This window comes from Elephantulus edwardii, unplaced genomic scaffold (assembly GCF_000299155.1).
Source record: "Elephantulus edwardii isolate Elephantulus edwardi_28Jun2011 unplaced genomic scaffold, EleEdw1.0 scaffold00246, whole genome shotgun sequence".
NCBI classification, from domain to species: Eukaryota; Metazoa; Chordata; class Mammalia; order Macroscelidea; family Macroscelididae; genus Elephantulus; species Elephantulus edwardii.
This window is the reverse complement of record NW_006399996.1, coordinates 2051390-2079193: the sequence shown is the minus strand read 5'-3', so window position 1 is coordinate 2079193 and position 27804 is coordinate 2051390. Positions and strand designations below refer to the sequence as shown.

The 27804-nt window shown below is 54.7% G+C and overlaps 4 protein-coding genes across 5 annotated transcripts; 1 reads left to right on the top strand and 3 right to left on the bottom strand.

Annotated features, from left to right (window-relative positions):
* Positions 1-4494: 4494 nt before the first annotated feature.
* Positions 4495-6321, bottom strand: LOC102853553 (chromosome unknown open reading frame, human C17orf74). The gene is made up of 4 exons (XM_006899172.1): positions 6184-6321; positions 5916-5973; positions 5707-5801; positions 4495-5442 (listed from the first exon to the last, which is right to left on the bottom strand). The coding sequence occupies exons 1-4, from the start codon at positions 6319-6321 to the stop codon at positions 4495-4497; spliced, it is 1239 nt and encodes a 412-aa protein (XP_006899234.1).
* A 2068-nt stretch (positions 6322-8389) lies between these two features.
* On the bottom strand, positions 8390-9513 carry SPEM1 (spermatid maturation 1). The gene is made up of 3 exons (XM_006899171.1): positions 9370-9513; positions 9232-9289; positions 8390-9105 (listed from the first exon to the last, which is right to left on the bottom strand). Exons 1-3 carry the CDS (start codon positions 9511-9513, stop codon positions 8390-8392), a joined length of 918 nt encoding a protein of 305 aa, XP_006899233.1.
* Positions 9514-11822: 2309 nt separating this feature from the next.
* Positions 11823-21490, bottom strand: NLGN2 (neuroligin 2). 2 transcript variants are annotated; one of them, XM_006899117.1, is made up of 7 exons: positions 20981-21490; positions 17694-17744; positions 15468-15617; positions 15118-15303; positions 14821-15013; positions 13667-14263; positions 11823-12889 (listed from the first exon to the last, which is right to left on the bottom strand). In XM_006899117.1, the coding sequence occupies exons 1-7, from the start codon at positions 21423-21425 to the stop codon at positions 12022-12024; spliced, it is 2490 nt and encodes an 829-aa protein (XP_006899179.1). In that variant the 5' UTR covers positions 21426-21490; the 3' UTR covers positions 11823-12021. The 2 variants fall into 2 exon arrangements, with proteins under 2 accessions (XP_006899179.1, XP_006899180.1); XM_006899118.1 differs by lacking the exon at positions 17694-17744 and having other exon boundaries at positions 12022-12889; positions 20981-21314.
* Positions 21491-25533: 4043 nt separating this feature from the next.
* Positions 25534-26541, top strand: TMEM256 (transmembrane protein 256). Its single transcript, XM_006899116.1, has 4 exons — positions 25534-25618; positions 25928-25959; positions 26224-26304; positions 26398-26541. The coding sequence occupies exons 1-4, from the start codon at positions 25534-25536 to the stop codon at positions 26539-26541; spliced, it is 342 nt and encodes a 113-aa protein (XP_006899178.1).
* The last annotated feature ends 1263 nt before the right edge of the window (positions 26542-27804 follow it).

Sequence of the window (27804 nt, the reverse complement as noted above, 5' to 3'; positions counted from 1 at the left end):
TGATGAAGGCGCCTGGGAGACAGAGCTTCACACTTATCCCTGCCCAGTCCTGTGTGTCTCTGGCGGGCATCAAAGACCACGTGCCCTGTTCGGGGACCTGACCCAGGGCTGTGGGTCTTCCAGTTGATTTTAGGAGGCATAGATATCTGGCGATAGTTGTGGGAAGCTGAAGAAACTGTATCTACAGGGCTGTAGGCCCCATCATGGCTGCCCACTTGCCGGGAGCATGGCTTCAGCTCAATGAGTACAGGTACCTCTGAGAAGGTCTGCAGATCATTGCAGATTGTCTGGTCCTTGGAAGACCCGGAGTTTGGATTGAGTGGAACAGAAGTCCAGGGTACGTGAAGCTCTGTGTCATTCCTCTGGGGAGTCTCTTCAGATGCAAATAACTTCCTCAGGGATGGTATTGACTTGGGGGTCTGAAGAGGACCTCGGACTAGGACAGAGTCAGTTCCTTGAGCAAGACCAGGGCTCTTGTGCAGGCCAGGGTCTTGGTTAATGCGGGAGTCATTGTGGAGACCAGATTCCTGAGGAAGACTGGGGATCTTGGGAAGGCCAGAGCCTTGCGTATCGGCTGGGCTATTATAGGGTCCAGGGACTTGATGAATTTCTGAACACTTGTGGAGGCCAGGATCTTTTGTTTGTTCTGAGCTCCTGTACACACTGCCATTTTTAGTAAGGCTATGTCTGTTTTTAACTTTAGTAGCTGGGGTAAGACCTGGACTCTTGTAGAAGTTGCAGTCTTGAGTAAGACCCACACTTCTGTGGACTCCAGAATCTTGCTTAAAATCTCGATTCTTATAGTCTCCCGAGTCCTGGGTAAGGTTTGATCCTTTAGAAAAGTCAGAGGAGTGGGAAAAGCCTGGGCTCTTTTGATGACTGGGTCCTTGGGTTGATCCTAGACACTCGTAGCCTCCAGAATCTTGAGAAAAACCAGAGTCCTCATTGTGGTCAGTGACTCTGGAGAAGCCTTGACTTTTGCACACTGTACTCTCTTGGGTTGCGTTTAGATTCTTATAGACTCTGGAATTTTGTATAAAGCCTGTAGTCCTCTGTAAGTTCGAAGTTTGGGTAGGTAGTCTGCTTTTAGGAAGACCAGAGGGTTGGGTGGCACATGGAGTCCCAAAGCCAACAGCGTCTTGTATCGTGTTCTTTTGTGGGCCAGAATCTTGAGTAATGCCTGGACCCTGGTGATCTAAGTCCTGGGAAGGAATTGGGCCCTTCCAGAGACCTGAGTGCTTATGGGAGCCAGGATCTTGGGTAAGGCCTGGGTTCTTGATGCCTGCATCTTGAGCAATGCCTGATTTGTTATGGAGGCCTACACCATGAGGAAGGCTTGAGTTCCTATGAAGGCCTGCATCTTGGATAAGGTCTGAGGTCCTGTGTAGCCCTTGATCTTGAATAAAGCCTGGGTTCCTAAGAACTCTAGAGTCTTTTGAAGGACATGGGCTTCTTTGGAGGCTTGAGCTTTGGTTAAGGCCCACACTCTTATAAAGTTCAAAAGATTGGAGTTGGTTCAAGGATTGGGAAATATTGAACTGGGGAGATGTGGGAAATTGAGAACAGGGTGTGGAGTGCTGAGACTTGGAGTTTGGGGGATAAGAAGGGGTTTGTACTGATGCTGAGGGTTTCTGATGATTGGTAGGTTCTGGAAAGACAATGGATCTGGAAGGCACAAGAGGCAGAGAAAGAATACATGGTGGAGGATGGGCACTCCGTGAACTCTGAGCAGTGCTTGGCGAATGAAAGCAAGATTGAGGACTGTCTTGAGAGTAGACCACGAACTCGGGGTAGACTTGTGCCTGGGAGTCTGTGTTCTTCCTCTGAGAACTGCAGGGATGGAAGCTGCAGTAAGGGAAAGTCTTGGGCTGGAAGGCCTTGTCTTTACTCTCATCTGGAATCTTGTATTCTATGTTCCCCAACTCCAAGTAGCCCAGTACGGAGTCTGCAGGGGGCATGGCACCATCTCTACTATGCCGCTTTGATGTTTGCTCATATATACTGGAACTCACCAGACCTGGCCCATCTTGGGACCTGGAGAGGGTACCTAAGTCCTTTGCGTTTTCAGAAGGTACGAAGTTTTGGGGACTGTGTACATGGAAGACATTCTGATTTGCACGGCAGGGATCATAGAATATATGTCTAGAGGCTAGGTCATGGCTGAAAGCAGCCAGCTTAATGGGGACAGGGGCTAGGATACGGGTAGTAGTGGGGGTGAGGACAGCAGCAGGGGTACCAGCAGTAGCCAGTGATGAGGCAGGGGTTGGCGCAGGAGTACTGGGTGGTTTAGAAGTTGGGGAAGTGGTTGAGGTTGAGGCAGGGGCTAAGGAATGAGCTTGGGCATGGCTTAAATGAGCAGAGGCCAGGGTATATGTTGTGGCATGGATTGAAGAGTGTTCAGGGGTGTGGACATGGATTGGAGTTCGCTCGGAGGTGTGAATCTGGGAGTGGGTTGGGGTATGGGTTGAGGGGTGTTCCAGGATGTAGATCTGGGAGTGGGTCTGGACTGGGTCTGGGGTATGGGTTGAGGGGTGCTCAGGGGTTTGGACCTGGGTATGGACCTGGGTGTGGGCTACAGTATGGTCTGGGGCATAGACTGGTTTGTGCTCAAGAGCAGTGGCCTGGGTGTGGGCTGAGATGTATTTAATGGTATGAATCTGTTCCTGGGCTTGACTTTGCCCAGTGTCCTGAGGTGGATTGTGTTCAGGGGCCTGGGTTGGAGTATACTTAGTGTCCTGGGCTGGAATGGACTCAGAAGCCTGGGTTGGCATATATTCAGGGCTCTGGCCTGGGATGTACTTAGTGCCCTGGGCTGGGGTGTATTCAGGGGCTTGGGCTGTGGTGTATTCAGAGGCCCTGGTTGGGGTGTACTCAGGGTCCTGGGTTAGGGGTTGGGTCTGAGTGTGGGCTGGGGTATGAGCTGAGTTAAGCACAGGATCCTGAGCTTGGGGCTGGATGGGGGACTGGACTGAGGGCTGAGGTGGGGCATTGATCTTGCTCTCTTGAGACACTGAAACCTTGTCCAGCTTGCTCATCTTCTGATTGCGAGCCTTGAAGTTGGCCGTGGGGGCAAGGAATTGGAAAGAAGTCTCCAACTTGGAGAAAAAGGAGACTTGGGCCTTCGAAGCTGTGGACTGATTGTCCTTTCCAGTTCCCAGCATCCCCTCTCTCCACAGACTCTGTGGCGCTTCTGTGGGAGCCCCTGTGCATCCACATTGAAGTGGCATCTGGCAGCACCTCAAAACCTTCTCCTCATTTGTGTCTGGTATCCAGGAGTCAAGGTAATCAGAGTGCCCAAGCAGGAAGCTGGGGTGATGATGAAAGTGGGAAGAGAGTCTTGAGCACAGGTTTTGGGGGTCCATGGAGCAGCGCATACACACAGGATGGCTGCTTAGAGAGCTGGGTTGCTTGTCTGCAGGGAGAAATGGATGGGACAAAGCTTGAGTGCTAAGGGACCGAGAAAAGGGGAAGGGGGTGATTCACATTCTACATGCCTAAACTCACTCACCTTTGGGGAAAAAATGATGGAAAAGAATCCGCAAGGAGCTCTTCAAATGTCTCCAGAGCTGAGAGGAGCAGGAGAGGGGAGAATCTGGGATCCAATTCTGTTTGGCCATACCCCAGTAGCCCTCCCACCTCAGCCCCTGAGATTCCAGAGTCCCCTCACCCTGCGTCCCAGGCCCTGCCCTGACCAGCGTCACCACATTGATCCCCACGTTGAGCAAGATGAAGCTGCCCAGAAGCAGAAGAATTGAGTCTCCCAAGTCCTGGCACTTCCGGGGGTTGGTGCCAGAGCACACTTGGGCTCCATAGTGGGCCCGCTCATCCATGGCCGGGGGTCCCAGGACTGCCTGGGCCCCCTGGCCCCCCCAAACTCACTAGGGGCCAGACTCCTCTGGTGGAGGAGGGGAAAAGGACTGAGTCACAAAAGGTGGGTGGTGAGGTCACAATGTGAAAGAGCAGCGGAAAGTCCAGGCTGCAGTTCTCTGGTAACAGTCTGTCAGGCAGAGCCAACTATACAGCCCCTTTCCTCTACCTCTGGTCATTCCCTCATGGCCCATGGTCACTCATTCTTGTCTTTCCTATGGTTTCTGCTAAGGATGCCAACCCTCTCTTGTCCACTCCTGAATAGCAAGACGTTGCCTTGAAGCTGTGTGGAGTGAGCTCGGCTGGGATTCACAGCTAGCTTTCTCTCTATCCTAGACTGAGTATTTGCCCAGACCAGAACCCCCAAGGCTGAATCTGGCTTCAGCTGCTTGTGTGGGGCTGAGACTCCAGCCTCTTTGAAGACAGGGAGCATTAGCTGGGTGTGGGAGTGCCAGACACCAGTGGTCTGGAGTCTGCAACTGCATGGTGTGGATCCAGGAGGGGCCTTCAGGTCCTCAACACCGAGGAAGGGAACGCTGGCCAGAGACCACTACAGTGTTTTCTGGATTCTGTTTCTCTTTATTTCTCTCTCCATGCACTGCCCAACCACCCTTCCTCGGCTGCTTGTCAGCTCAGCTTCCCAGTGCGGCTTCTGTGCAGAGGTGGCCTGGAGTCTGAGGCACAAGGTGGCAGGGAGGTGGTCTGCGCTTGGCTCTCCAGCACCTGCCGCTTCAGCTCCAGGCTGTCATACACCTGGTTAGCTTTGGCCCCCGGGCTCCGGCTGAGTGGGATGAAGATGGGAGGTGGAGGGTCAACAACCTGGACCACAGGCAGGGGCTGGGAGCAGTGGTGGAGCAGGGTCGAGGCAGGGGCTGGGCCTCGCTGGCAGGATGCCTCACCCAGTATGGTGAGGGAGGCTGAGGTGGTTAAGGGGTGGCGCGTGGGCATGGCCTCTGCACATTCTGCTGCCCGACGCCGAACCTCATGGCGATCCCGTGAGCTGTGAGTCAAGTGTCCTGTGGATGGATGGGGGCTTCGATTGGGTTGGCTGTGACTGTAGCTGGTGAGGCCCCGCCGGTGGGTCTGTGGGGAGCAGTGATCTCGGCAGGCCTGGACCTCGGGCCGGATGGAGCACCGGGGCACCAGGGCGGGGGGGGCTTCAGTACCCTCCAGCCCATGCCTCCGCTGCTCCCAGGACTCATGTAGCAGGTGACCTCTTGAAGGCTGAGGACTGTGCTCCCCGGGGCCCCAGGAGGGGTTCAGAGGGAGACGACGGGCAGGCTGTAGAGGCGAGGTCCGGTGTTCAGCTTCCACGTTGCTCCAGACGTGGGATTGGGAGAAGCAGGGCCCGTAGGTCTGTAGCCGCAGCTCTGACTTGGCCTCCACACGCTTGGGCAGACGACGGAGCTCTGGAGACATGTAGAAGGAGGGAAGCGGCAGGCTGGCCAGGATGCCGCCCTGGCGGCCCCAAAGCCCCAGGTTGGAGGGCAGGTGTGGCCTCGGGCAGAATCCTCCCCAGCGCTCACGTAGGTCCTTAGGTTGCAGGAAGGACAGATCCTCGTCCGGGAAAGAGTCCTGATCCAAGGAGGGCATTGGCAAATATGTCACCCCAGGGCTGTGAGGTAGGTCACAAAAGGCTGGGCGGCCACGATGGAATGATCTGTGTTTCCTCATCCTCTGCTGGTGATTGTATGAACCATGGAGGAGGCGCCTGCGGGGAGGCCTGCGGGGAGGCCTGCGGGGAGGCCAACTGTGGCGTTTGGGGTTACAGAGATGAGAGGAGGAGGAAAAGGTAAAAGAGGAGGAGGAGGAGGAGCACATGGACTGGGTCATTTTCACCTCAACAGGGTCCAGGGTGCAGCGAACATGGATGTCCCTGGCTGAGCTCTGACATGGATCTTTGGGGGAGATGTGACAGGACTGGATGATGTCATCTGGGGGAGGCGAGAGTCCAGGAGGTCACAGCAGTTGTCAGGAGGTCAGAATCAGGAGCCCTGGGATCTGGGTATCTAGAGATGTGGCTGGAGTTCCCTAATTGTCATACTTACTTTTCTGATTGATCCAGCAGGTCATTTTGGCTAGGGTGTTCTGGAGCCAATGCCATAGCTTGGTGGGGTGGGGTGAAGTGAGAGTGAAGGCCAACCCTTTCACACCCAGCCCCTGTCCTGCTCCCAGCCCCTCCGCGCCCAGGCCCTCCACATCCAGCCCCTGCCCCACCCTCAGCCCCGATCACTTCTATGGTGAAGGCACAGGCTACCACCAGTGCCCACCCTCAGCCATCTTTACCCCTGTAGTTTGCGCCTGGCCTTCACTCACCACAGTTGCCATGTTGACCCCTGTGTTGACAATAATGATGAGACCCAGCAACAGGAGTAGGAAGTCTTCAGCATCCTGGGAACTGTCTTGGTGTTGACTGCAGCATCCCAGGGGATCATACAAAAGCTGGCCTTCCATGGTGGGGGGGTCCTAGGGCCACCTGGGCCGTGCCCCCCCACCAGCCCCAGCCCACACTGCACTCATGCCAAGACTTGGGGACCCCCTACTAGTTTGTGGATGATCCAGGTCACAATGAGGAAAGTTGAGAAGAGTCACAATACAGAAGTGGCAGCTGATCTTGGCAGTCACTTGATGGAGTCCAGTAAAGAAATGAATTTGCTATCTTTATATATATATTCCAAATGTTATTGTTATTTACTGTCAAGTTGGAATTGACTCGTAGCTGACCTTCCAGTGGGGTTTCAGAAGCAGTCAATAAATTGTACAGAAGGATATTATCTTTCTCCCAGAGAGCAGCAGGTGAATTTGAACCGCATGCCTTTGGGTTGGCAATGTAGCTTTTTACCACTAGACCACCATAAACCAGGTAATGGATTGAACTGTGTCCTCCACAATGTTCACTTTGGAATCCTAATTATATGTGGGACTCAGTTCCAAGATACCCCTGATCTGTCTTCCTCTGCTCCATTAGGGTCTGCTTACCTGTGCCTGACCTCTGTTCTAAAATCACAGGAGCTATAGTCATGAAAAGAGTCTTCTCAGACATTGAACCATACACAAAGGATTTTTTCCATTTTTCCTTTCAGACACACAGTCTTAAACCCCAGGGACTGAATTTCCTGGCCAAGGATTGAAGTTCTGCTATTGATGGTCACTGAGTACCATTTCCTCCTCAACCGAGATTGCTAGCTCCGACAGGGACGCCATCTTCCAATCATCTGCTGGCCCACTCTGTCAAAAAACCTGCTAGCTTTTACCTCAAGATAACTGTATGTAACCCACAAAGCAGTAAAAGATGTAGTGGCAGATACAACAAAAGAATTCTCCCATTTGTACCAGGTTCACCATTGAGGCCTGTGTACGAGAGCTCCTCGGCGGCCTTGGTAATAATGATCTGCCCATCAGGAACAGAAAGAGGAAAAGACAGTGGGCATTGTCTATCAAGCTTCCAAACATATAGTAGGTATGTTCAATACATATCCACTGAAAGGAATTAGCTTAAATTGATCAAGGGTGTTAACTGAATCTACATCAGCAGAGAAGCACTTCTGTCTGCTACATTCCAGAAATCCATCTGGTGTATGAGGTGAGGCCCAGCGTCTTTAGCCTGGATCTATTCATGTGGCTGCTTGTTTCCAGGAGGGGTGTGTATGCAAGTGCGCACACATGTCTATGTGATGCTCTGTAGGGGTAGAAAAGGGCCTCGAGCTCCCTGCTGTCCAGTGGAATGAAATATTCCTATGTACAAATGGAGGAGTGCCAGGTTCTGGTAGAGCAGGCTGGTGATACTACCTGCAGGAGTGGAGAGATGGACCATCTGGGAGCATGAACTTGACCCTGGATGTCTTGAGTGACCACGAGTGACTGACTTGCCCTCTCTGACTGATCCCCAGGCTCATTTGTGACATGGGTTTGTTAAAGAAGTCAGTCATAGACCTGTGATAACAGTGAAGAAGCCCCTGAGCATCATTATTTCAGCCTCTATTCCAAACCTGCCTGAGGGTCTAGAAGCTCCAGGTGCTGACCAGGGAATTGTCAAGCCCTAGATATCCTCACTCAGCCATCCTTGTGCAAAGACACTAGGACTCACAGGGGCTGAGCATCCCTGTCTCCCCTGTGGCTGCATTCTAAACAGACTCTAGCAGGGACTGGTGCTCTGAGGGGCTACAGTCATGGGGATGGGGATCTACGCTGAAGTACAGAACTGTCTGGGGATTTGGGATGAGACCTGAGGGCTTCTCTGGGCACTAAAGGAAGCAGGGTAGAGGTGGGTGGGAGTCTTGGAACCAGGAGAAATCTGGGAAAGGGCTGAGGGCGGGAGTCTTGGAACCAGGAGAAATCTGGGAAAGGGCTGAGGGCAGAGCGAAGTGAGGGCCAGAGTTTGATGAGGGTCCTCCAGGCTGTCTAGGCCCTGTTGCCAGGGAGATCATTCCCTTAGCAACCACAGCTTCTGGGTGATTTGTGCCTGGAACCCTCACACACCAATATAAAACACCTCCTCTCTCTTTTATTATTTCCCCCCCAGTTACTTCCCCACCACGGGACGGTAAATCCAGCTCTGCTCTGTCCTTTCAGCCACTAAGGGCTTGGGGGGCAGGGGATAACATTGAGACAGGGCCTCTATCTCCCTTGTCAGCTCTCGTAGGCGCCGCCTCACATCAAGGGCGTCATAAACCACTCGGACGGAGGACCGGCGCTGGGGGATGTCGGGGACCATTGCTGGGCCCAGAACAGGAGGTTGGGAGCAGTGAGTGACCTCTGCCTCTGCCCTGCTGTTTTTGTTGTTCAGGGCCTCGCAGCTGGAAGGTGGAGGGTTCACAGGATACACGTAGGCCTCAAGGCCTACCTCTGAGTGGACATCTGTTTTGTGGGGCCTTCCCCCTTTGGTCTGCTGCAAGCGGATGGCCTGGGAAGATGGCTCCACACTGTCCTGGGCCCAGGGGTCCCAGATCCCCTGGTTGGCCTGGAAACTTGCCCAGCTCTCAGTGGGTTCCCAGTTGTGGGCGCAGCTTGCAGGGTGCTGAGGCAGGGGCTTTTTGTTGTCATTGTCGGGGTTCCAGCTGACTGGGTGGTGGTCACAGTGTGCTGGGAGGTCACGGTGGCGACAGCGACGAGAGGGTGGAGGAGTCATGGTCATTTTCACAGGATCCATGGTGCATCGGATGTGGACTTCGGGGCGGCTCTGTCTTCTTGAGGGCTTACTGGTGGTCTGCTTCCCACTTAAGGATGACGTACAGGTTTCTGTGGGTGAGTGAGAGGTAATACAGGAACGGAGAGGCAGGGTGAAGAGGGTTATTGCGGTAGGGAGCTAGCAGAGAGCTGAGGCTGGTGCCTGGTTTCCTACACCCTAAACCCAGTTCTGCTTACCTTTCACGCAAATATTATTGAACATTCGGCATAAGAAGTAACGGAGTCTCTGCCAGAGCTAGGTGAGGGAGAACACAGTGACCCCAGGTATGCCCTCGCAGGCCCCCCTCCCACCACCACCCCTGGCACCATTCTGACCAGGGTCACCAGATTGATTCCAATGTTAATGCAGATGATGAGGCCCAACAGCAACAGGATGGAGTTGCCCAGATCCTGGCAGTTGGTGGTGTGAGGGTTGTGATAAGAGGCCCACCCAGGCTGTGTTTGCTCAGCTATGGCCATTGGGTGGTCCCTAGGACCACCTGGGCCCTTAGGCCCCCAGCCCACACTGTGCACCAGCTCGCCTACCTGTCTCAGAGGCTCCTAGCAGTGAGCGGGTCACAATGGTGCTGGGGCTTCTCCTCACAATGTGCCAAGGGGCTACTTTGAGTTCAGGGCCCATGGGTGACTAGCCTGGACCCAGGCTTTGCAGAGGCTGAAATCTACTTTGAGTCTTTCCTTTAGTGCCTAGACCAGCCCACAGGCCCTCTGACGCCAGCTATCAGTGCAGCCCCTCTTCCACGGCACCAGGTTCTGGCCTCTGCGGCCAGAGTTCTGCCCTGACTCCCAGCACTCATCACCACGGCACTGGTCCTGGCTTAAAAGAAGGGCTGAGGGTGCTTGGACCCATTCTTCCTTTGACAAGTCACTCCCAAGTTTTGTTTCTTCAGAGCCCCTACCCACCACCTCTTAACACAGCAGGCACACCCAACAGTTAAACTCTTATATTTACAATATTCTCTTCATCTTTTGCCAGGTTTAAAAATGTGTACAGAGCTGCGAAGAGTTGGGGAGGGATATGGGATTGTCAGGGAATTATTCTGGGGCAAGGAGCTGGGCATTGGAGTCCGTGGCTGAATCTTGGGGTTCCCCAGCACCCCCTCCCATGTCCCAATTCCAGGAGCATCTGTCTATAGGGTTCAGGGCCCAAGTCCCTAGTGTTTAGACATGACTGAGAAAGAGCTGGACCAGGTTGGGGAAAGGGTGAGAAAAGAACTAAGTTTCCATGGCTGAAGGTGGAAAGACAGGAGGTCAAGCCCTGGGGCATCAAGTCCAGGAGCTGTGGATCTGAGTGTCAGTGGAAGACAGGACCCACCCCCTATTTAAGTTTGGCACTGATGTCCCACAAATGCCAGCAGACCAGGATTCTTGCCTCCTCTACTGACTTTCCTTTAAACTCTTCTGACACTGTTCTTTACCACCCCAGAGGTTCTCCTAAGGTCCTTTCTGGGTAATCACCTCACACATTTCCTTTCAAATTCTTCCTGCTGGTGTCTGACCAAGCCCTGTACCCCATGCCCCTTCCATCTGTTCCTCAGAATAGCTGACCTCATTCTCTCTCCAGCCTGTCCCGTGAAACCTCTATCCCTGGCCTCCCCTCCATTGCTCCTTTCCTGGGGCCCTGGTAGTGGGTCAGCCAAAGGGAAAATGTTGGTATGAGATGGGAACAGATTCAGACAGAGAGGGAAAGAGAGGGAGAGAGAAAGGAGAGAAGAGGAAAAGAGAGAGGAGAGATGAGGGAAAGAGAGAGAGAGAAAAAAAAATAATAGGGAACTGAGGCAGAGGGGGTAACAAGAGAGACACAGGCTGGGCCCTCTTAGCTGACCCCATCACCCTGTATGTCACCTGCCCCCACTGTCTCCCTGCTCTGGTTCAGGATCAGAGAACCCTTGGCACATTTAGGAGAAAGGAATTCTCCCCTCATATCCCCCGCCCCCCAGTTTGGCACAGATGAGCAATGGTCTGAGGACAGAGGGACAGGCTTCCTCAGAGCCTGGATGAGGGCTTTGGTCAAACATGTATGGTCTCTGTGGGTGGTGCGTGCCATCTCCCCACCCCAGTTTGGCATCTCTGGGAGAATAAGGGGCTGAGCCCTCTCCTGAGGATTCTTGCATCTCTCTCAGCTTCTGTCACCCTCAATCTGTATCTGCCTGCTGTGGGGAGGAACCAGTGCTGGACCTGAGGCCTGGGGCTCAAGGAAGTGCTGAGGGGAGAAGGGCTGACTGCATGGGAAGACACGCACCCACATGCAAGAACATGTGTCCACTGACAGAACTGTGTCTTGGAACCACTGGGACCATCTGTTCCCAGGTGGCTCAGGGAGGCAGGAAATCCGTGTCCGTCTTAAATCTGCGGAAGGCTCGGGCCCATCCAGGAGAACGTGCTGACTTGTGCCACGGGGGGAGAGACATGCTTCACTGGGGTGAGAGGGCAAGGCAGGGGCCTGTGACTTCCTCATTGCTTCCCAGCAACACCCCAGTCGTCAGGTGGCGGTGGGTGACTGCACGTGAACACACCACTTCCAGGGTCTACAGGAGGAGGCGGGGAGGGGAAGGGTGGAAGGCATGAGGGAACAGGATTGTGGGGTATAAACCCCTGCAGAAATTCCTTGAGGGGGCCAGCATGTGTCTGGGGGGGCAAAAAAAACCCCTCACCCTGCACATGGGAAAACACACCCCCTCATGAGAAAGCAGCCTCCAGGCGGGAAGATACTCCGTTTCCACACACCGAAGGCTAGTGTCCCGCTGGAGGGGGAAAAAGGATCCTCCCAGGTTGTCCAAAGGCCCAGGCCTAGAGAAGAGGGTGGGCTTCTCTGTGTGGGAAAAGCACGCATCCCTGGGAGGAAACCCATGTCCATCTTAATGCTCCTCATGCAAGAGGCCGCAGGAGCAGAGTCCTCCTTCCCACCTTAGGCGGTGCTTCCCGCCCAGGTGGCAAGGGCTGGGGAGGTGGGCCTCCCCAAGCTGCCCCCTATACCCGGGTGGTGGAGTGAGGGTGCGGTAGCGTGTTGTTGTGGCTGGTAGCGGTGGCAGGGGGCGGAGGGAAGGGCCCAAAAGGGTGCAGAGACGGGGGTGGGGGAGGCGGCGGTGGCCCCAACCCACTGGGCAGCAGGGTTAGGGCCCCCGGGGCTAGGAGAGGCACATCGTCTGGTGCCCGGCGCAGGGCCAGGGTATAGTCGGGTGGGCAGGCGGGGCGCAGGCCCTCGGTAGGGTCCGCCCCGACGCCACCTCCCCGTTTCAGCTGCAGTGACACCAGCTCCTCCTCTGGGGGTAGCTCGCGGCCTGCGGCGGGGAGCAGGGGGCCTCCGCCGGGCACCCCGGAGCCTGAGCCGCCCGGTGGGCTGAGCCGCCGGCACCGCAGCTCCTGTCGCCGGTCCCGCTTGTAGTAGAGGGCAGCGAAGGCCAGGATGTTGAGGAAGAGGAGAGAGGCTCCTACAGCCACCGTGACGCTGAGCTCCGTGGAGTAGTCCCGCGAGTCCCCAGGGAACCGGTCATAGGTGCGGGGTCCCGGCTCGAGCTCGGGCTCGGGGGGCAGGGTGGCGGGTGGCGGTGGCCGGCGGGTGCCTGGGGCTGGCGGCCGAGGCGGCCAGCGCGTGGCGTAGGGAGGCAGGCGCGTGGTAGTGGTGAAGAGCTCCGTGTGCAGGTTGTGCAGGTGCGGCACCAGCTCCAGCCAGAAGGCCACCTTGTTGGCTCGGTAGTTGTCTCGCACGCGGGGCTTCAGGCCGATGTGCAGATACTGCTTCTCCTTGCTGTTGAACTTGCTCCACACCACTTCCTCAAAGCGGTTGGGTTTGGTGTGGATGAACTTGGTGTCCTGTGGCACAGGCTGGTTGGGGTCGCTGTGGGCACAGGAGGGCAGGGAAAGCAGGAGTGAGGGCCAGGCTCAGACAGAGCTGGGAGCGCAGGGTGCAAGAGCCAAGAGGGGCATGCAGATGCAGAGACAGAGATGCAGACAGCAGGAGAAAACGAGGGTCAGTCAGAGATGGGCAGAGGCGGAAACCAAAAAGATGGGGACACCATCAGAGGTGGGGACAGAGAGACTTACGAGATGCACACAGAACCTGCCAGAGACAGTCAGTGAGAGAGACTCCAAGACTGACCAAAATAGGGATTGATGGACAAAGAGGGAGAGTGAGCTAGACAGGCTGATACCAGCAGGCAGCCAGAGATGGCAAAAAGGAAACCACTCAAAAAGGGGGGGTGGGGTGGGTGGAACCCAGCAAACAGCCCAGAACAGTAGAGAAAAAGAGGCATCAGGAGATTTCAAGAGAGACAACAAACAGATAGGCAGGTGGACAAAAACCCCTCCACATATTTGGCCATGGAGATCCAAGTGGTCAGGTAGAGGGGCCAGAGGTACTGGGATGGGGAAGAAGGTGGGTAGGTAAGAGAAGGGAGGAGAGGCAGACATCCAGGGAAGCCAGTGAGCCCACCCGCAGAGGACTGGGACCCAGCTGCTGAATCCCCAACACACCCAGTTGGGTGTCTGAGGTGAGGTAGCGAGAAGGCATGGCAAGAGCCTTTAGATGGAAGCAGGGGTGGCTTTCTGAGGAAGGAGGGTGTGCTTCTGCCTGTAGGGCGTCCCCCCAGCCGCACCCAGCCCCTTGGGCCCTCACCCAGTCTTGGCAAAGTTGGTCCAGTAGGTCATGACCACCGCGCTGAGCATGACGTCATTCTTGGAGAAGTTGCAGGGGAAGAGGTCAGTGGCGCCCACCATAGGCACACCGAAGACATAGGGTAGCTCGTCCCCGTGAGCGGCGTCTGCCCACTCTGGCCGGCCCTCAGCCTGGCAGTGGTGGTAGAAGGTGTAAAAGTAGACGGGGGACTGGTAGTCAGCGTGAAGCTTGGCGGTGGCCACTGCTGGAGCCACCCACTGGTGGTCTGTAAAGAGAGCCAGCAGGGTCTTCCGGCGCATCTCCCCATTGTCCCGGTCAGCCCAGTCTGTGTACATAAACTTGATGGTCTCCCGAAGCACATCCTTGCCCTCGGGGTAGCCGTACAGGTTGTCCACAAAGTTAGAGACGGTGAAGTCGAAGGCGCTGGCTGATACGCCATCCTCACTCTCTGCAGAGTCTTCTACAAACTTGAGGCCCTCACCCTGGTTGACACCAATGAGCATATCGTAGTTGAGGAATTCTCCTTGCTGCATGAGGATCTCAGGGTCATCTGGGACAACGTCACCATCCACCACGGGACCAAAGGCGATGTGGTAGCTGGGGAGAAGGGGCAAAGTCTCACACCTCATCCCTGGCCTCCTCTCTGGCCCACAGCCTGCTGAGCTCCACCCCTGCCTGAAAGACCCTCTTCCCAACTTGAGAAACAATTGGGTCCTTCAGGACACTGGGCCTCTCCAGGAAGCCTTCCATGAAGCTGTTCATGCTACCTGACATACTTGCCCTGTGTGTGCTACTGGTGGGTCCCATCTAGTTGGAACTGACCCATAGCTGACCCTCCACAGGATTTTCAAAGGCAGTAAATTGCCCTGGAGGAGAGTGCCCATCTTCTGCAGAGTAGCTGGGAGATTCAAACAATCTACCTTTGTGTTGGCAGCACAATTCCTTACCTAAGCCGTCAAGCACTCCCTGTTCTGTTTCGGCACCTCTATTTAGGAATCTTTTCTAAAAGTTAGGTTGCCTAAAAGGATCCCCCTAGAGGAATTGAAGCCCATCTCTCCTTGTCAAATGGAATGTCTGAGGGCACCTGTTGCCTCAGCCTCCTTGGAACCAGCAGGTAGCAGGATGGCCTGGACTGGCCCTGCCCACCCCCGTACCGGGCGGGCTGTACATCCTGGTCCACCAGCTCTCGAGAGGGCTTCCTGCGCAGACACTCCACAGCTTCAGCGCTGTCCTCCCGGTCACAGCCCACCTTGGCCGCCAGCAGCCGTGTATACTTGAGCGGTTGATAGTTGACAGACCAGCTGGAGATGGCAGTACCACTCTGGGCGATGGCCTTCTGGAACAGTCCTGGGGGGACAGTGAGTGAGTGTTAGTCCAGAGGAACGGGGGTGCCATAGGGCCAGGGGTGTGGGGACAGGGAAGGGGGGCGCAGGCTGGGAGGTTACTAGTACCTTCTGAGTGATGGGAGAGGATCAGAAGGTTGACACAGGAGGCGCCAGCCCCGGACCCAAAGATGGTGATGCGCTCGGGGTCGCCTCCAAAGTGGGCTATGTTTTCACTGAGCCAGCGCAGGGCCTGGATCTGGTCCAGCAGTCCGTAGTTGCCTTTTGCTGCCTGGTCCCCGGTGCTGAGAAAACCTGTGAGCAGAGGATAAGAGAGGAATCCCTGGGGCCATCACAGCTCCCTAGATCCGCTCGTTTCTGGGCAGCTCGGTCCTAGAAGCTACTCAGGTGCCTTTGGAACCCCGCCCACTCCCACACCCCACCAGGTCCTGCCCCCTGAGTTGGTCGCCCACCCTCACCGAGCACCCCAAGCCTGTAGTTGAGCGTGGCCACGATGACGTTGCCATAGGCAGCCAGGACGGAGCCATCGAACATGTTCCCAGTGCCCTCCATGTAGGAGCCGCCATGCAGGAACAGCATCACAGGCTTCTTCCCTGAGTCCCGGATGTCTGTGTGGGGAGGGGGCGGGAGGGAGGGCCAAGGGGTAAGGGACAGGGACACAGTTAGATCAGAAGCAGCGCTGCCCAGCTCTCAGGCCTGTGAAGAGTGGCCTGAAGCTCAGGGAGCATGTCTCTCCCGTCCCTGGGGGGCAAGACCGGATTCCCCTCCATCCCTCCCCAGGTAGCCCTGACAGTAGGTCCCCCCCATCCCATGTCAGGCAGCCTAGCAGGTCTCCAAACGCAAGACAGAACTTTCAGGAAACCCAACAGAAGCTGAGGTGTGGGGTGGTCCTGCTCAGGGCACCTACTGTGGCCAGGGAACCCCCTCCTCACGCACACACAGCCTATCTCCCTCCCGCTCCAAGGAAGAGCAAGTTCTCAAGGCTGGAACTACAACTGGAGACGCTGGAGGCTCTCAGCCCTTCCTCAAGATGGTGTGCTACCCTGGTCTGTGAGTGAAGGGGTGCCAGGCCTTAGGGTCCCTGGGGGCTTGGTCTCCTCCCCGCCCTAATTCCTTTCTAGGTCACCTCCCCAGTTACCATGGCAACCCCCAGCCTAATTAATGTGGCAGGAGGAGGCAGGGTGGGAAGGAGGCTGCTTAATGAAGCCAGGGTGTAACTCTCTCCTCTTGGACCCCCACTGACTGGCCTGAGCCCTAAGTTCTGCCTTGGACCCTTCTCTTGCCATTTCCAAAAGGGCCTGCTAATCACTGGCACGAGTAGGATGCACTTGAAGGACTTGGGACAGGTCTATGAGGTCGCTCATTCAGAAGAGGGTGGGAGTAGAGAGAGTGTCTTCAAGTGCCTAGCATCCTATCCTAGAGGTCCCTTAAGATTCAGCCACAGTACCAGGGCTGAGGTCACCTCTGACCCACAGGGCTCTCTTCCTTGACACTTAGAATCTTTGACTAGTTTGGGCCCCAGCAAGCATGAGCCAGACCTGGCTGTCCCCAGTTGGTCCTCTAGCATCTCTGCCCACATTCCTCATCTTGGTAGAAATGCTTCTTGCAAGACAACTAGTTAGCAGATACTAAGCCAATCGCTTAGTCCACCACAGACAGTTCTGCACACTTATACTTTGTCGTATTTGACTTTCTCTGCCACCTCCCTCCTCCTGACCTCTCTGGCTGAGCACCTAAGTGGACAGTGCCCTCTGTGTCCTCCCCAATCCTGCTTCTTCCTTCTTCCCTTCGTTCCAGAACACCGTGTGTCCATCCAGCTGCTTCAGGCTAAACTCCCCTTTCCTCCTAAGGTCCTGCTCTAAATGTCCTTGGTTCTAAATGCCCCTTCTCCCCACCCAGCACCTCCACCAGGGCTTCCGGTATTGGGGAGGGGGGTCAGAAGGAGAAGGAGCAGGAAGGGGGACTGGGGTAACAAGAATTCAAAACCAACAACAAAAAAGAGGATCAAGAAAGAAGAAAGAAAGAAAAAAAACAACAACCAAAAAGCAAGAAGCTCTCGGGGCAGATTCAACAAGAAAAGAAAAAACAAAAAAATCCATTTTGGAAAAAAAGAAAAAAAGAAAAAAGTTCTTTGTATTTTTTTTTTCAAAATTTCATGGTGAAACTTCAAGATATTGGGCCCTGCTTTCAAAAATTTCCAAATTCTTTAATTCACTTCAAACGTCTGCACGTTCTGCATCTGATAGGCTTTTTTTTTTTAAATTTTGGAAATTAGAGCAGGTTTCTGCTATTTCAATTGTGTTATCAATTTGCCAAGTTTACTTTTTTCAAATGTTACTTTGCTCCAAATTAAAATTGCTCAAACTCTATAAACATTTTATCCAATTCTTTGATCATTTTCCCCTGGCATTCCAATTTTTGTCTTTTTTTTTTCCAACTTGTTGTAATCATGTTTAGCTTTTCTTGCAAGTTTTCTAGTGGGTCCAACAATGTTTAAGTTTTGTTTGAAGTTTTCAGAATGCTTTTTTCCAACTGTTACAAAATTTTCTTTTCTTTTCTTTTTCGTTTTTAGTTGGGAGAACGACTGAGGGGCCTTGAGGGCTGAGGGGACATTTAGTTCGGGACAGGGCCATGGGCGTTCTCTAATCAGCAACCACATGCAGCCGCGGGATTTTTAAATCTACCTGTGTCTGGCGGATTGAGCGTCGCCTCGTCACGTTTTTTTGTGAGCGGACCTAAGACCGGGAACACAAAACAGAGAAAAAAGGACAATTTTGTGGGGAAAGATGGGGGGTCGGGGGAGGTGGTGGATGGGGAGGGGAGGAGAGAAAGCAGAAAAGGGGAGGGTGAGGGGCAGAAAAAATAAGCCAAAAAAAGCAAAATCTGTTTGCAAGAAAAAGAAACCAAGAAAAGAGAAAAACGTTTCTATAACCCAAATTTTGTTCCCCTCCCCAGAAAAAGTCATGCCCCAGAGAAAATGCTGGTTTTGGAGGGTGGGGGGTGCCTGAGTGGGCTGAGGCCTGTCTTAAGACAAAGTGCCTTGGCTGGAAAGGATGTGCTTTGTCCAAGTGTTTTGCTAATTGCTGGAAATGAAAGGGTGTTAGAGGTGGGGGGAAGGGAGGGAAACCGAGGGAGACCAAGGCCAATAACACACTACTTCTTCCATAGGCCCTTCCAGGGCCAGTCAAGAGCCTGCCTGCTCTCCAGCCTGCAGAGAGGAAGGGTAAGCAGAAAGGATTCTGCTGGGAACCACTTTGAGGATAGAATGGGGCTTGAGACAGCCTTTCCCACCTCACTGCTGCTGGAAGCCCTCAGTTCCCCACTAGAGGACTATGGGTAGGCCACCTAGGGCTACCTGCCCACCTACCCAGCCCCTCAACAGCTGTATCTCTCTTCCATCCACACTCACAGGCCTGGCTTTTCACCTCACCTCCCCAAAGTGGGGTGAAGCAGGGAAAGGGGTCATCAGGTCTTGCCCTCCACTCTGTCTCAACCCTCTGCACTGCCCACCCCCAACTTCATTCCTTACCCAGACCTGCTTTTCTCATCTCCAAACAGTGAACTTCCCACTAGGGGCACCCCACCTCCACCCCCTGCCCCCCATCCATGCTCTACTGCCAAGCCCACCCCCATGTTTGGGGTTCAGTCCACAAACAGGGGACAGGAAATTGACACATAAGGTGCCAGAAGGGGTTGGGAGACAGAAAGTGTGCCCATGGCAAGGAAAAGAATCCAGATTGGGCCTAGAGGTCGCCTCTAGGTTTCTCCCAGATTGGGGGAGGAGGAAATTGGTCAGGGGACAGTGGCCTCCATAGGTATCATGGGTTTCCCCAGGCTGATAAGACAGCTTAGGGAAGGGTGATTATCTCAGTTTCTGGAAGCCTTTTCCCACCTGGCAATCACAACCATCAGAGGAATCTAGTGGGAATAGGGAGCCTGTCCTTTGCAAGCAGGTAGCTGAAGTCAACGGGGTCTGCACACTTTAGAGGTGGGAAGTGTGTGTATGTGTATCTGAGTGTGTGCCTGAGTCAACCTCTTCCTCCTGGAGCTGGTGTGAAGATTCAGTGAGATCACCTGAATGTGTCAGGCCCCAAGAAGCTGTGTCACAAGCAATGGCTAAAAATACAGAAGGTGTGTGGGGAAGAGCGGTGTGGGAGTGGGAAGTGGGTAATATGCATGGAGGTGTTGAGTGGACAGTGGATAAGTGAGGAATGTTGAGTGGACGTTTCACATGGGGTGGTAAGAAATCACCTGAGGGGGATGCTGAGGTAGACACTTTATGCAGGTTCACGGTGGGAACTGTGGAGATGGGTGGTGTGGAGGTACCAGGGTTAATGATTCATAGATGGGAGGACACTGGGCTGGGTGGTTCATGACAGGAGAGGGGAGTGTGAAGTGGGTGGTTCGCAGGCAGAGGGTAGTAGAGTATTGAGAAGTATGGTGTGTTGGGGTAAATGGTGCCATGGGGGTTAGGGTGCTTAGAATTTTTATGGGTTTGGAACAGTTTATTTTGGGGTATTTAGTCTATAGGTTGTTAGCTGGCATGATTTATATGGGAAGAGGGTACTTAGATGTTACAGTGAATAGCTGACATGAAGGATAGAGAGTGGGTGGTTTCAGAGGTCTTGAGATAAACGTGTGTGAGTTTACATGCGCGAGATGTATAGCAGATGAGCTATGGACAGAATGGAGTGGTACCACCAGTGGTAAGGTACACATAATCTCTAGGTGAGACTTGGAGTACGTAGTATTTGAGAAAAGCTGGAGGCTGTGGTGTGGGTGGAGTGTTGGAGCATACGATCAAGGAGTAGGACTATTGGGGGCATAAGACATATGATATGTGGGTATTATTAGAATATATGATTATACTCAGAAATACTGGGGTGCAGTACTTCTAAGTGTTGTTGATGGAGTAAAATGGTCAGTGTGTAGGTTTGCAGGGTACACTGTCTGGGTGTTGAGTAATTGAGGTTCACAGTCTACTGTGGGGCTTCAGCATATCTATGGGGGTGTTGTGTGTGTAGGGTACATATACAGGGGTTCCCAGAAACCAGGTGCATGTGTAGAAGTGGACCATCTTTGTGTGTTGAGATGTTGTGAAGTTTTGACATTGGAAGGGTAATGTAGTGGCTGCTTACAAGTATAGTTTGTTATGGTATCTGGAGGTCTGCTGACAACCCTCTGTTGTAGGCAGCTGAGGTATTCTGGTTAATCGTGGAGTCCTGGAACTGGCAGGTGAGAACTGTCTGACGGAGCATGCTGGGGTTGGTTCTGTGCAGTCCTAGGGTGGACTGGACATTCACTGACAAGAACAGCTGGCTCCATAGCCAGTAGAAGTATTCTATGGGTGTTCTGGGCTGTGAGTGGTGGGTCCTGGGTGAGAAGCTCCCGTGATCTTTCCCTGGGCTACAGAAGAGAGAGTCTCACGGGGAAGAGATGGGATTCGGTTTCTAAGGGCACTCAGCTCCAGTGAGGGTTCTCTAGGGGAGAGGCAATCGGTGGACACCCATGCTGGTGTGGGGAAAGGAGTTTACATTGAGGTACAGATGCAGATATTCTGCCAGGAACGTGCCCAAGTCTGAGGGAGGGAGGCGAACCTAATGGGGGTAGGCGTCTGATACCTCCATCACTCCATCACCCTCAACAGCCACACTGAGATGGGGTGGCTGGATCTGTGTGGGCCTCTTTTGGTAAGCAGAGGTCACCTAGCCTAGTATCTGTGGCCCATATCATTGGCTCTCTGTGGGCACAAAGACCTTCCAGGGAGGCTGGGTGTGGGGTTCCTGGGACTGCCTGGCAGGCACCCTTACCATTCTCAGAAGGTCTGGCGCAGAGGCCTGGGTTGGGGGTGGGGGGTGCACTGGCCAGCACTGCCCCCACAGGCCCCTGGGTCGCAGGAGGGCTTGAGAGTCTGCATGCGCGTCTGTGGGCAGTGTGCACGGGGTGCCCGGACTGGTACCCGAGCCCTTACCATCCTCAGTGGGCACGTAGAGGTTGAGGTACAGGCAGTCCTCGCTCTGGTTCTGCACATAGGTGGCGGCCGCCTCCAAGTTGTCCGTAAACCACACAGGCAGCATGATGGCGGGCAGCGCCCCGTGCAGGTTCTGCGGGCAGGCGGGCGGCAGGGTGGTGGCGTTGCGCACGCCGGGCCACGAGGCGGGGGCCTCAGGCGGCTGGAAACGGCGGGCGCCCAGGGGTGGAGTGGCGTAGGGCACACCCAAGAACTGCACGACGGGGCCCAGGATCTCGTTGTTGAGCTCGCGCCGCACACCGCGCACTTGCCCGTAGGCAGTGTTCACCACTGGGAAGCGCTCCTCCCCGAGGCTGCCGAGGCCCAGGCCCGGGCCGCTGCCAGGACCCCCTCCTCCCCGTTGAGCCCCCGCCAGCCCCACCAGACACAGCGCCAGGAGCCACATGCTGATCGGGGGACCCCCCTCCCTCCCCGGGACCCCCCCCCTCGGAAAGAGAGAGAAGGGGGGGAGAGGGAGGGAGGTCCCCCTCGCCCCAGGAGGGAGGAGGGGGTGGGGGGTAAGGAGGAAGGACCGGGGATGGGGAGGGACGGGGTTAGACTGGACCAAGAAGGGGTCTGTTCCTCTCCATGGAGGGGGCAAGGGGTGGGGATGGGGGAGAAGGTGGGAGAAGGGGAAGGCAGGCCCGACCTGCCAGAGGCAGAGCATGCATAAGACAGACAGACAGACAAAAATACAGAGGGGAGGTGGGAGAAGGGAAAGGACATCGGACAGGACAGAAAGGAAGGAATGGGGAAACAAGAGACAAGTGGTTAGTGACTTGGAATTTAGACCAAGGTGCCCAATTCTTCCACCCCCAGCGCCCTGAGACCTACCCCTCCCCCAGTGCTCCCAAGCAAGGACCCAGGTGGATAAGGCTGTGGAGTGGGATCAGGATGTAAAAGACAAGGACAAATGTGGGTCCGTGTCCTAGACCTAACACACCCCCCTTGAGACCCTTTATCCCTCCCTGGTGGGCTCTCCTCAGGGACTCTGGAGTCCCAGTTTCCACCTCCGTAAGAGAGGAGATAGACAAGAGAAAATAAAAATACCAAGTCATTAATTAGCAGGAAGTGGCGGGTTTGTTTATACATGCTAATTACTCTCGAGCTGTAATTTCTAGGTGCTGAACCCCCAACCCAGACCAGGTTCAGGTCTTTCTTAGGACTTAACAAGCTCAAGCTCAGCACCTTCTTCCCACCTCAAGATTTCATTCTCTAAGGATCTGAGGGGTGCCAGGTCCCCTCTTTCCAGACTATCTTTTTATTTCCCATCAAAAGTTGGGGTTCTTGAGGCAGGGACAAGAGTAGCAAGGGAACATTGGAGGGGCAAGCCCAGGGACAAATAAGTGATCTTGCAGCCCGTTGCTGGGCGACAGGATGCTGCCCCACAATGTTACCTGGGCAACAGGCAGCAGCTTTAACCCTGGGGGGTACTTCTGGAGGCAGAGGGGAAAGGGCTGGATAGGCTCTGGGTCTATCAGGGAATGTGGACAGAGGTGTGGGTCAGAATCAGAACACTAGTTTCTTTAACCTCAGAACAGAGGAAGAAGTATATATGGGGGGGGGAGGTAGAGCATAAAGGACCCTAAAAGACCCATCTTTCCCTCCCTCGTTGGCCAATCAGTACTTGGCCTTAGGACCAGGCCTTTAGCTGGGGAAAAAGGATGCAGACATGGGCTTGAGGGGCTTCAGATGAGCCTACTAAGTGCCCTTCCACATTCTTGAACTGTTTTGGACCCCAGACACCTCTTCTTCCCTGCCCAGCTCCTGACTTGCATCCTGGGGGCAGACCTCAGCGTCCTTCTCATCCCATTCTATCCCCTCACCTCCCCTTCCCCTTGGCAGTCCCCCACAGTTGATGCCTGATGACTGAGTGCTCTGGCCAACACCGCCTGTGAAAGAAGAGGTTAGGCCAAAGGGACAGACACTCAGGTCATTTTAGCAAGCCCCCTTACCCCCCTCACCCCACCCCCAGCTGTCAGAGCTGTTTGCTGACGCTGGGTTTTCAGAGCCAGGCGCCAGTCCGCGGGTGGCTCTCTGCAGGTGTCAATTTATTCCAGAGATGAGGACACAGGAATCCTTACCACACTCACACAGCCATGTCCTCCCCTCCTCAGGACCTCTTAAGCTCCTGTCACCTGAAAGGGGGCTTGGGCCGGCTTCTCCAGGGTCTCCTCTTTCCCTACCAGATGGGGGCTAGGCTTCCATAGCCTTGAAGACCCCTAACTCCCCCCTGCCAACATCAGTAGCCTGTCAGCCCCCTCCCTTAGGTACTTTAGGCCCCTGGTCTCCTCCCAGTTAGCATCTCTCACGGCTTCCTTCCCACTGGAGCCCCCCCTCCAATCTCTTCTCTCCATAGCGCTCCCTCAGAGCATCCTTCCTTGGCCTCTTCCAGCTCGCTCCAGCTCAGCCTTCAGTCTCTCACGACCCTCTCTGTCTTCCCTCTCCCCTTCTCTCTTCTACATCTCTCCTTGGTGTTTCTCTCCACTCCACATCTCTTCCCCAAATTTCTTCCCCCAAGCCTCTTTTCTCCTCTTTTTCTCTCCTCTCTTTCCCTGTCTCCCCCATTTTCCCTTCCCATCTCTGTCTGTCACATTTTGCTCCCCCTCCTTCTCCTGATCCCTTTGCTTTGCTCTCTCCATTCCTGCCCAGGCCTTGCTCCCCCAGCCCCGGAGAGTTGAGGGACAGGGGCTCAGGCCGCAGCACCCCCCCTTCCTGCAGTGGGGAAAATGGCTTGGCCGGGAAGGGGAGACGGAGGGGGAGGGGTAGATGGGAACACACGGGGTCTGTGGGCCCATTCAAAGGATCATTCATAGACTGAAGAGAAGCAGAGACAAAGAGACCGAGACGCAGAGACACGGCGAGAGCATCCCTAGGCGGAGACACGCAGACGAAGCAGGCTGAGGGAGACTAGGCGCAGGGAGAGATACGAAGACAGGGAGACCCCAGCGGACCACCACGCAGCCCCCTCCACCGACTCGGCTTAGCTCCTACCTGGCTCAGCCCCGGGGCCGTGGTGCCTCCATCCAGGGTTCCGAGCGGCGGGCGAAGGGCTTCGGGAGGGGGGCGGCGGCCTCTGAGCCCCCGCGGCCCCGCAGGCCCAGCCCCCGCCCGCAGCGCCTCACCCGGCGGGGGAGGGGGGATCGCCCCAGCCCCGGGGGGGCGGGGCCGGGATCCAGTCGATCCCCGGGGAAAGGAAAGATAGAGGATGGGGTCAGAGGGAGCTGAGGAACAGGGAATCCCGCAGTGGGGACGACCGAGCAAAGAGGGGGCAACCAGCAGGACTGGATCAGGGATCCACTGGCACCGTGGGTCAGCTTCCAGGGACCAAAGGGCGGTCCAGGCGGAGGATCCTAAGGGATCGGGTGCGGGAGGAGGAATTCACAGTAATCCCCTGAGGCTAAGGGCCTGGGAGCGCAGAATCCGCGGTGCAGGGGCAAGGATCCAGCCGGAATCCTCCGGGAGGGGGAGGGATCCAGTCGATCCAGAGGGCGGGGGGGAGGGGGAGGTCCAGGGAGTCGGAGGAGGGCAGGAGCAGAGTCAGTAGCCTGGGGCAGGGGTCTGCACCGGTTGGAGGAGGGAAGGCGAGAGTGAGGGGAGGCTTCATGGGATGCTCAGTAGCCCGGAGGCCCGGACTCCTGGCTCCGCGCGCCAGGGCCCGCCCGCCCCGCGTCCATCCCAGCCCAAGAGTGATGATCCGCTGGCGGAGCAGCCGCAGCAGCCCCGCGCGTCACCGCGAGGCCGCCTCCCCCGCCCCCTGCCGGGAGAGCGGCGCACACCCCTCGCTCGCACCAGCCGGCCCGCCCGCCCTCCGGAGTGTGGGGAGTTGGAGGCGGGGGAAGGGGCGGGAATGGACAGACGGACAGATGAACGAAGCAGGCCTAGGCAAAATGGAGACATCCCCCTCCCCAGATCACCCACCCTCGGGGTCCTCACCGCCTAGTGGGTAGGACAGAAGGGTTGAACGATAGGAGGCGGGGCAACATAAGAAGAAGGCGGGGCTTTCTGGCTCGGAGGAGGAGCCATCAGGTCAGTGGGCGGGAGTTAATAGCGATGGGTGGGGCTTGTGTTTCCATAGGCCGCCTCTTTTTGGGAGTGGGTCTGGCTTGAAACTGGACAGGAGGAGCCTGTGAGGAAAGGGGCGGAACTTTGCATGGGGACCGGGATCTTTGGAAATTGTCCGGAGGCTTGGGGGAGAGGGAGGTATTTTAGAAGAGGCGATCAACTCGGAAAGTGGGCCAATCCGTGACGTAAATCTTCTAGTCCCTCCCTCAACTATCGTCACTGATCAGTTACTGCTCTCCTAATTGGCTCTGGTTTCTCCGCCCGCCAGATATCTTCGCCATTGAGCAGCGGTTTTACAAAGGCGCAAGTACCCGGGTGAAGACCTGCACGCTGAAATGAACACAGCCTGGGTTGGGCATCTGTGTACCCTATTTGCATGGGCGATCGGGATTGGCTGCCCTCTTCGGTGGCCTGGGCGGTGTTCGTTCTGCGCGTGATCATCCACAGCCATGGCCGGATTGCGGGCTGCGTTCAGGCGCTTGGGCGCCTTGTCCGGAGCTGCAGCCTTAGGCTTGGCCACCTACGGGGCGCACGGTCAGGGGACTGGGGCTTGAACTGTGTTCATGGGCATTACAGGAGCAATCCCCGGGGTCTGGTGCAAGGGCGGAGCCTGTGGGAAGTACCCAGTTTCCCATAGACCAGACAGCCCGCGGAGCCTTAAACCTTTTTCAAGTTCTCCAGGGGAGTCCTGCTAGTTCCCAGAATTGCCCGATCAGTGTTTCTGCCAACCTGAAGCCTTCTAGGGGCTTTCCTAATGCCTACCTGAGTGCACGGGAGAAAGGGTAGCAGGGGCTCGTGCTCGGATTGGGCGTTCCTCCTAACCTTTGCTTCTCTACTCCACAGGCGCCCAGTTTCCGGATGCCTACGGAAAGGAGGTGAAGTAACTGCTCGTTCCCCCTCCAAATCTATCAGGACATGGAGCTTGGGGTGCCAGTAGGAAGTGTGTGTGTGGGGAGGGGGTGCAGAGCCTAGGTCTCTCTTGCAAAGGGATTGCCCGCTTGAATTGTGGGTGCCTGGGGTGAAGGACAGTTTGCAGGGGTGAGGTGGGTGGGTGGGCATCGTTTATCTTTTATGTCCACACGGGGGCTCAGGCTCCTGCCTTCATTAGGAAGCCCCACTACCATCTCCTTTTCTTACAGCTCTTTGAAAAGGCCAACAAACATCACTTCTCTCACAGCCTGGCTCTGTTAGCGGTGCCCCATTGCAGAAAGCCCCTCTGGGTAATCTTCACTTCCTCCTAACCCTGGCCAGGCCTTACACCCTGGAATCTCACCTTGTTCTTACAAGACGGTGTTCCACCCTCTCTCCTACAGGCTGGACTACTGCTTGTCTCTGGAACCACCTTGTTCTGCACCAGCTTTTACTACCAGGCCTTGAGTGGAGACCCCAGCATCCAGCCTTTGGCCCCTGTAGGAGGGAGCTTGCTCTTTCTGGGCTGGCTTGCCTTGGCTCTTTGAGCTCTCGTGTGTTTAATTTCAATAATTGTTTTTAAAGAGTTGGAATAGGAAAGGGATTAAAAGATAAGCAAAATAAAGGACACTGGAATCTTTTTACTGTAACCTCTTGGAAGAGGAAAGGTAGAGATTGACAGACAGCCTTTTTCCTAAAATGGAATCTGTCAACTCCAGGTCTGGGGATTGGAATGCTTATAATGATGATGATAAGGATTGTTGCTATAGCAGCTCAGGCCTAGGAATCTGTAGTAAGATCCCTGTGTGGGTCTACTTGTGATGATTATTGTAGATTTTAATTTTATCCACCCATAAGTTTACTTGGCTACCCCACTTACTTTCTGCCAGATATGCCATGCTGTCTTTGGCTGTCCTGAGACTGAAGAGAGAGACAGGCATTCATCAAGTTACTCACATGTTCAGTGACAGTAGTGTGCTAGGGTGGTGCACACGGTTGGCTAAGGGCTGGACTACTACGGAAAAGTTTTTCTGGGTCAAATCCATCAGATACACTGCAGAAGTAAAGCCTGGCAATCTGCAGCTGAAGGGTCAGAGCCCTGAAAAACCTATAGTGCAGTTCTACTCTACACACATGGCAACTTAAAACAAGATACTAGTTACAATAAATTCTAAAACTAGTCATTACCTGCTGTCAAGTTGGCCTAATTCCTCATTCTTTTTTAGATGCTGTGAAATTAAGTACAACTAATACTGGCCCTATGAACAACAGATTTGAACCCTATCCTATCCTTTGTTGTCATCATCTCTGACACATTAGAGCCCTTTGTGGAAGTCACTGTGTTAATCTATCTTGGTAGGGGTCTTCCTCTCCATTGACCCTCTAGTTTTCAAGCAGGATGGATGTCCTTTTCCAAGGAACAGCTTCTCCTAGCTACATGTCAAAAGTATGAGAGATTAAAAAAAAGTATGAGCGATAAAGCTTTACTATCTTTGCCTCCAGGAAGTATCCAGGTTGCACTTTCTCCAAGACTTTTCTGTTCTTTTGGCAGTTCAAGGGGTTCTCAGTCCTCTTTTTCTAGTACCACAATTCGAAGGCATCAATTCTGTCATTCATTGTCCAGTTCTCTTGTGGAGCAAGAGATTGAGAAGACCATGCCTGAATTAAATGTACCTTAGTCTTCAAACTGACTTCATTGTTTTTCAGTATTTTGGAGAGGTCTCTGACAGTGACTTGCCCAATGCAATACATCTGATTTCCTGCTGGTACCAAGGGTGTTGATTATTGATCCAAGCAAGATGAAATAGTTG

What these genes read in the sequence shown, in the direction of transcription:
- TMEM256 (XM_006899116.1), top strand. Translation starts at nt 25,534, where the DNA reads ATGGCCGGATTGCGGGCTGCGTTCAGGCGCTTGGGCGCCTTGTCCGGA. An exon ending in CGGATGCCTACGGAAAGGAG is followed by an intron (nt 25,960 to 26,223) that starts GTGAAGTAACTG and finishes CTTTTCTTACAG; the next exon opens with CTCTTTGAAAAGGCCAACAA. An exon ending in ATTGCAGAAAGCCCCTCTGG is followed by an intron (nt 26,305 to 26,397) that starts GTAATCTTCACT and finishes TCTCTCCTACAG; the next exon opens with GCTGGACTACTGCTTGTCTC.
- NLGN2 (XM_006899117.1), bottom strand. Translation starts at nt 21,425, where the DNA reads ATGTGGCTCCTGGCGCTGTGTCTGGTGGGGCTGGCGGGGGCTCAACGG. An exon ending in GCTCAATCCGCCAGACACAG is followed by an intron (nt 15,618 to 17,693) that starts GTAGATTTAAAA and finishes CTCCCCACACAG; the next exon opens with ACATCCGGGACTCAGGGAAG. An exon ending in CAGGATGTACAGCCCGCCCG is followed by an intron (nt 14,264 to 14,820) that starts GTACGGGGGTGG and finishes CCTTCTCCCCAG; the next exon opens with CTACCACATCGCCTTTGGTC.
- LOC102853553 (XM_006899172.1), bottom strand. Translation starts at nt 6,321, where the DNA reads ATGGAAGGCCAGCTTTTGTATGATCCCCTGGGATGCTGCAGTCAACAC. An exon ending in GGGTCAACATGGCAACTGTG is followed by an intron (nt 5,974 to 6,183) that starts GTGAGTGAAGGC and finishes CACCCCACCAAG; the next exon opens with CTATGGCATTGGCTCCAGAA. An exon ending in CTGCTGGATCAATCAGAAAA is followed by an intron (nt 5,802 to 5,915) that starts GTAAGTATGACA and finishes CGCCTCCCCCAG; the next exon opens with ATGACATCATCCAGTCCTGT.
- SPEM1 (XM_006899171.1), bottom strand. Translation starts at nt 9,513, where the DNA reads ATGGCCATAGCTGAGCAAACACAGCCTGGGTGGGCCTCTTATCACAAC. An exon ending in GAATCAATCTGGTGACCCTG is followed by an intron (nt 9,290 to 9,369) that starts GTCAGAATGGTG and finishes TCCCTCACCTAG; the next exon opens with CTCTGGCAGAGACTCCGTTA. An exon ending in CAATAATATTTGCGTGAAAG is followed by an intron (nt 9,106 to 9,231) that starts GTAAGCAGAACT and finishes ACTCACCCACAG; the next exon opens with AAACCTGTACGTCATCCTTA.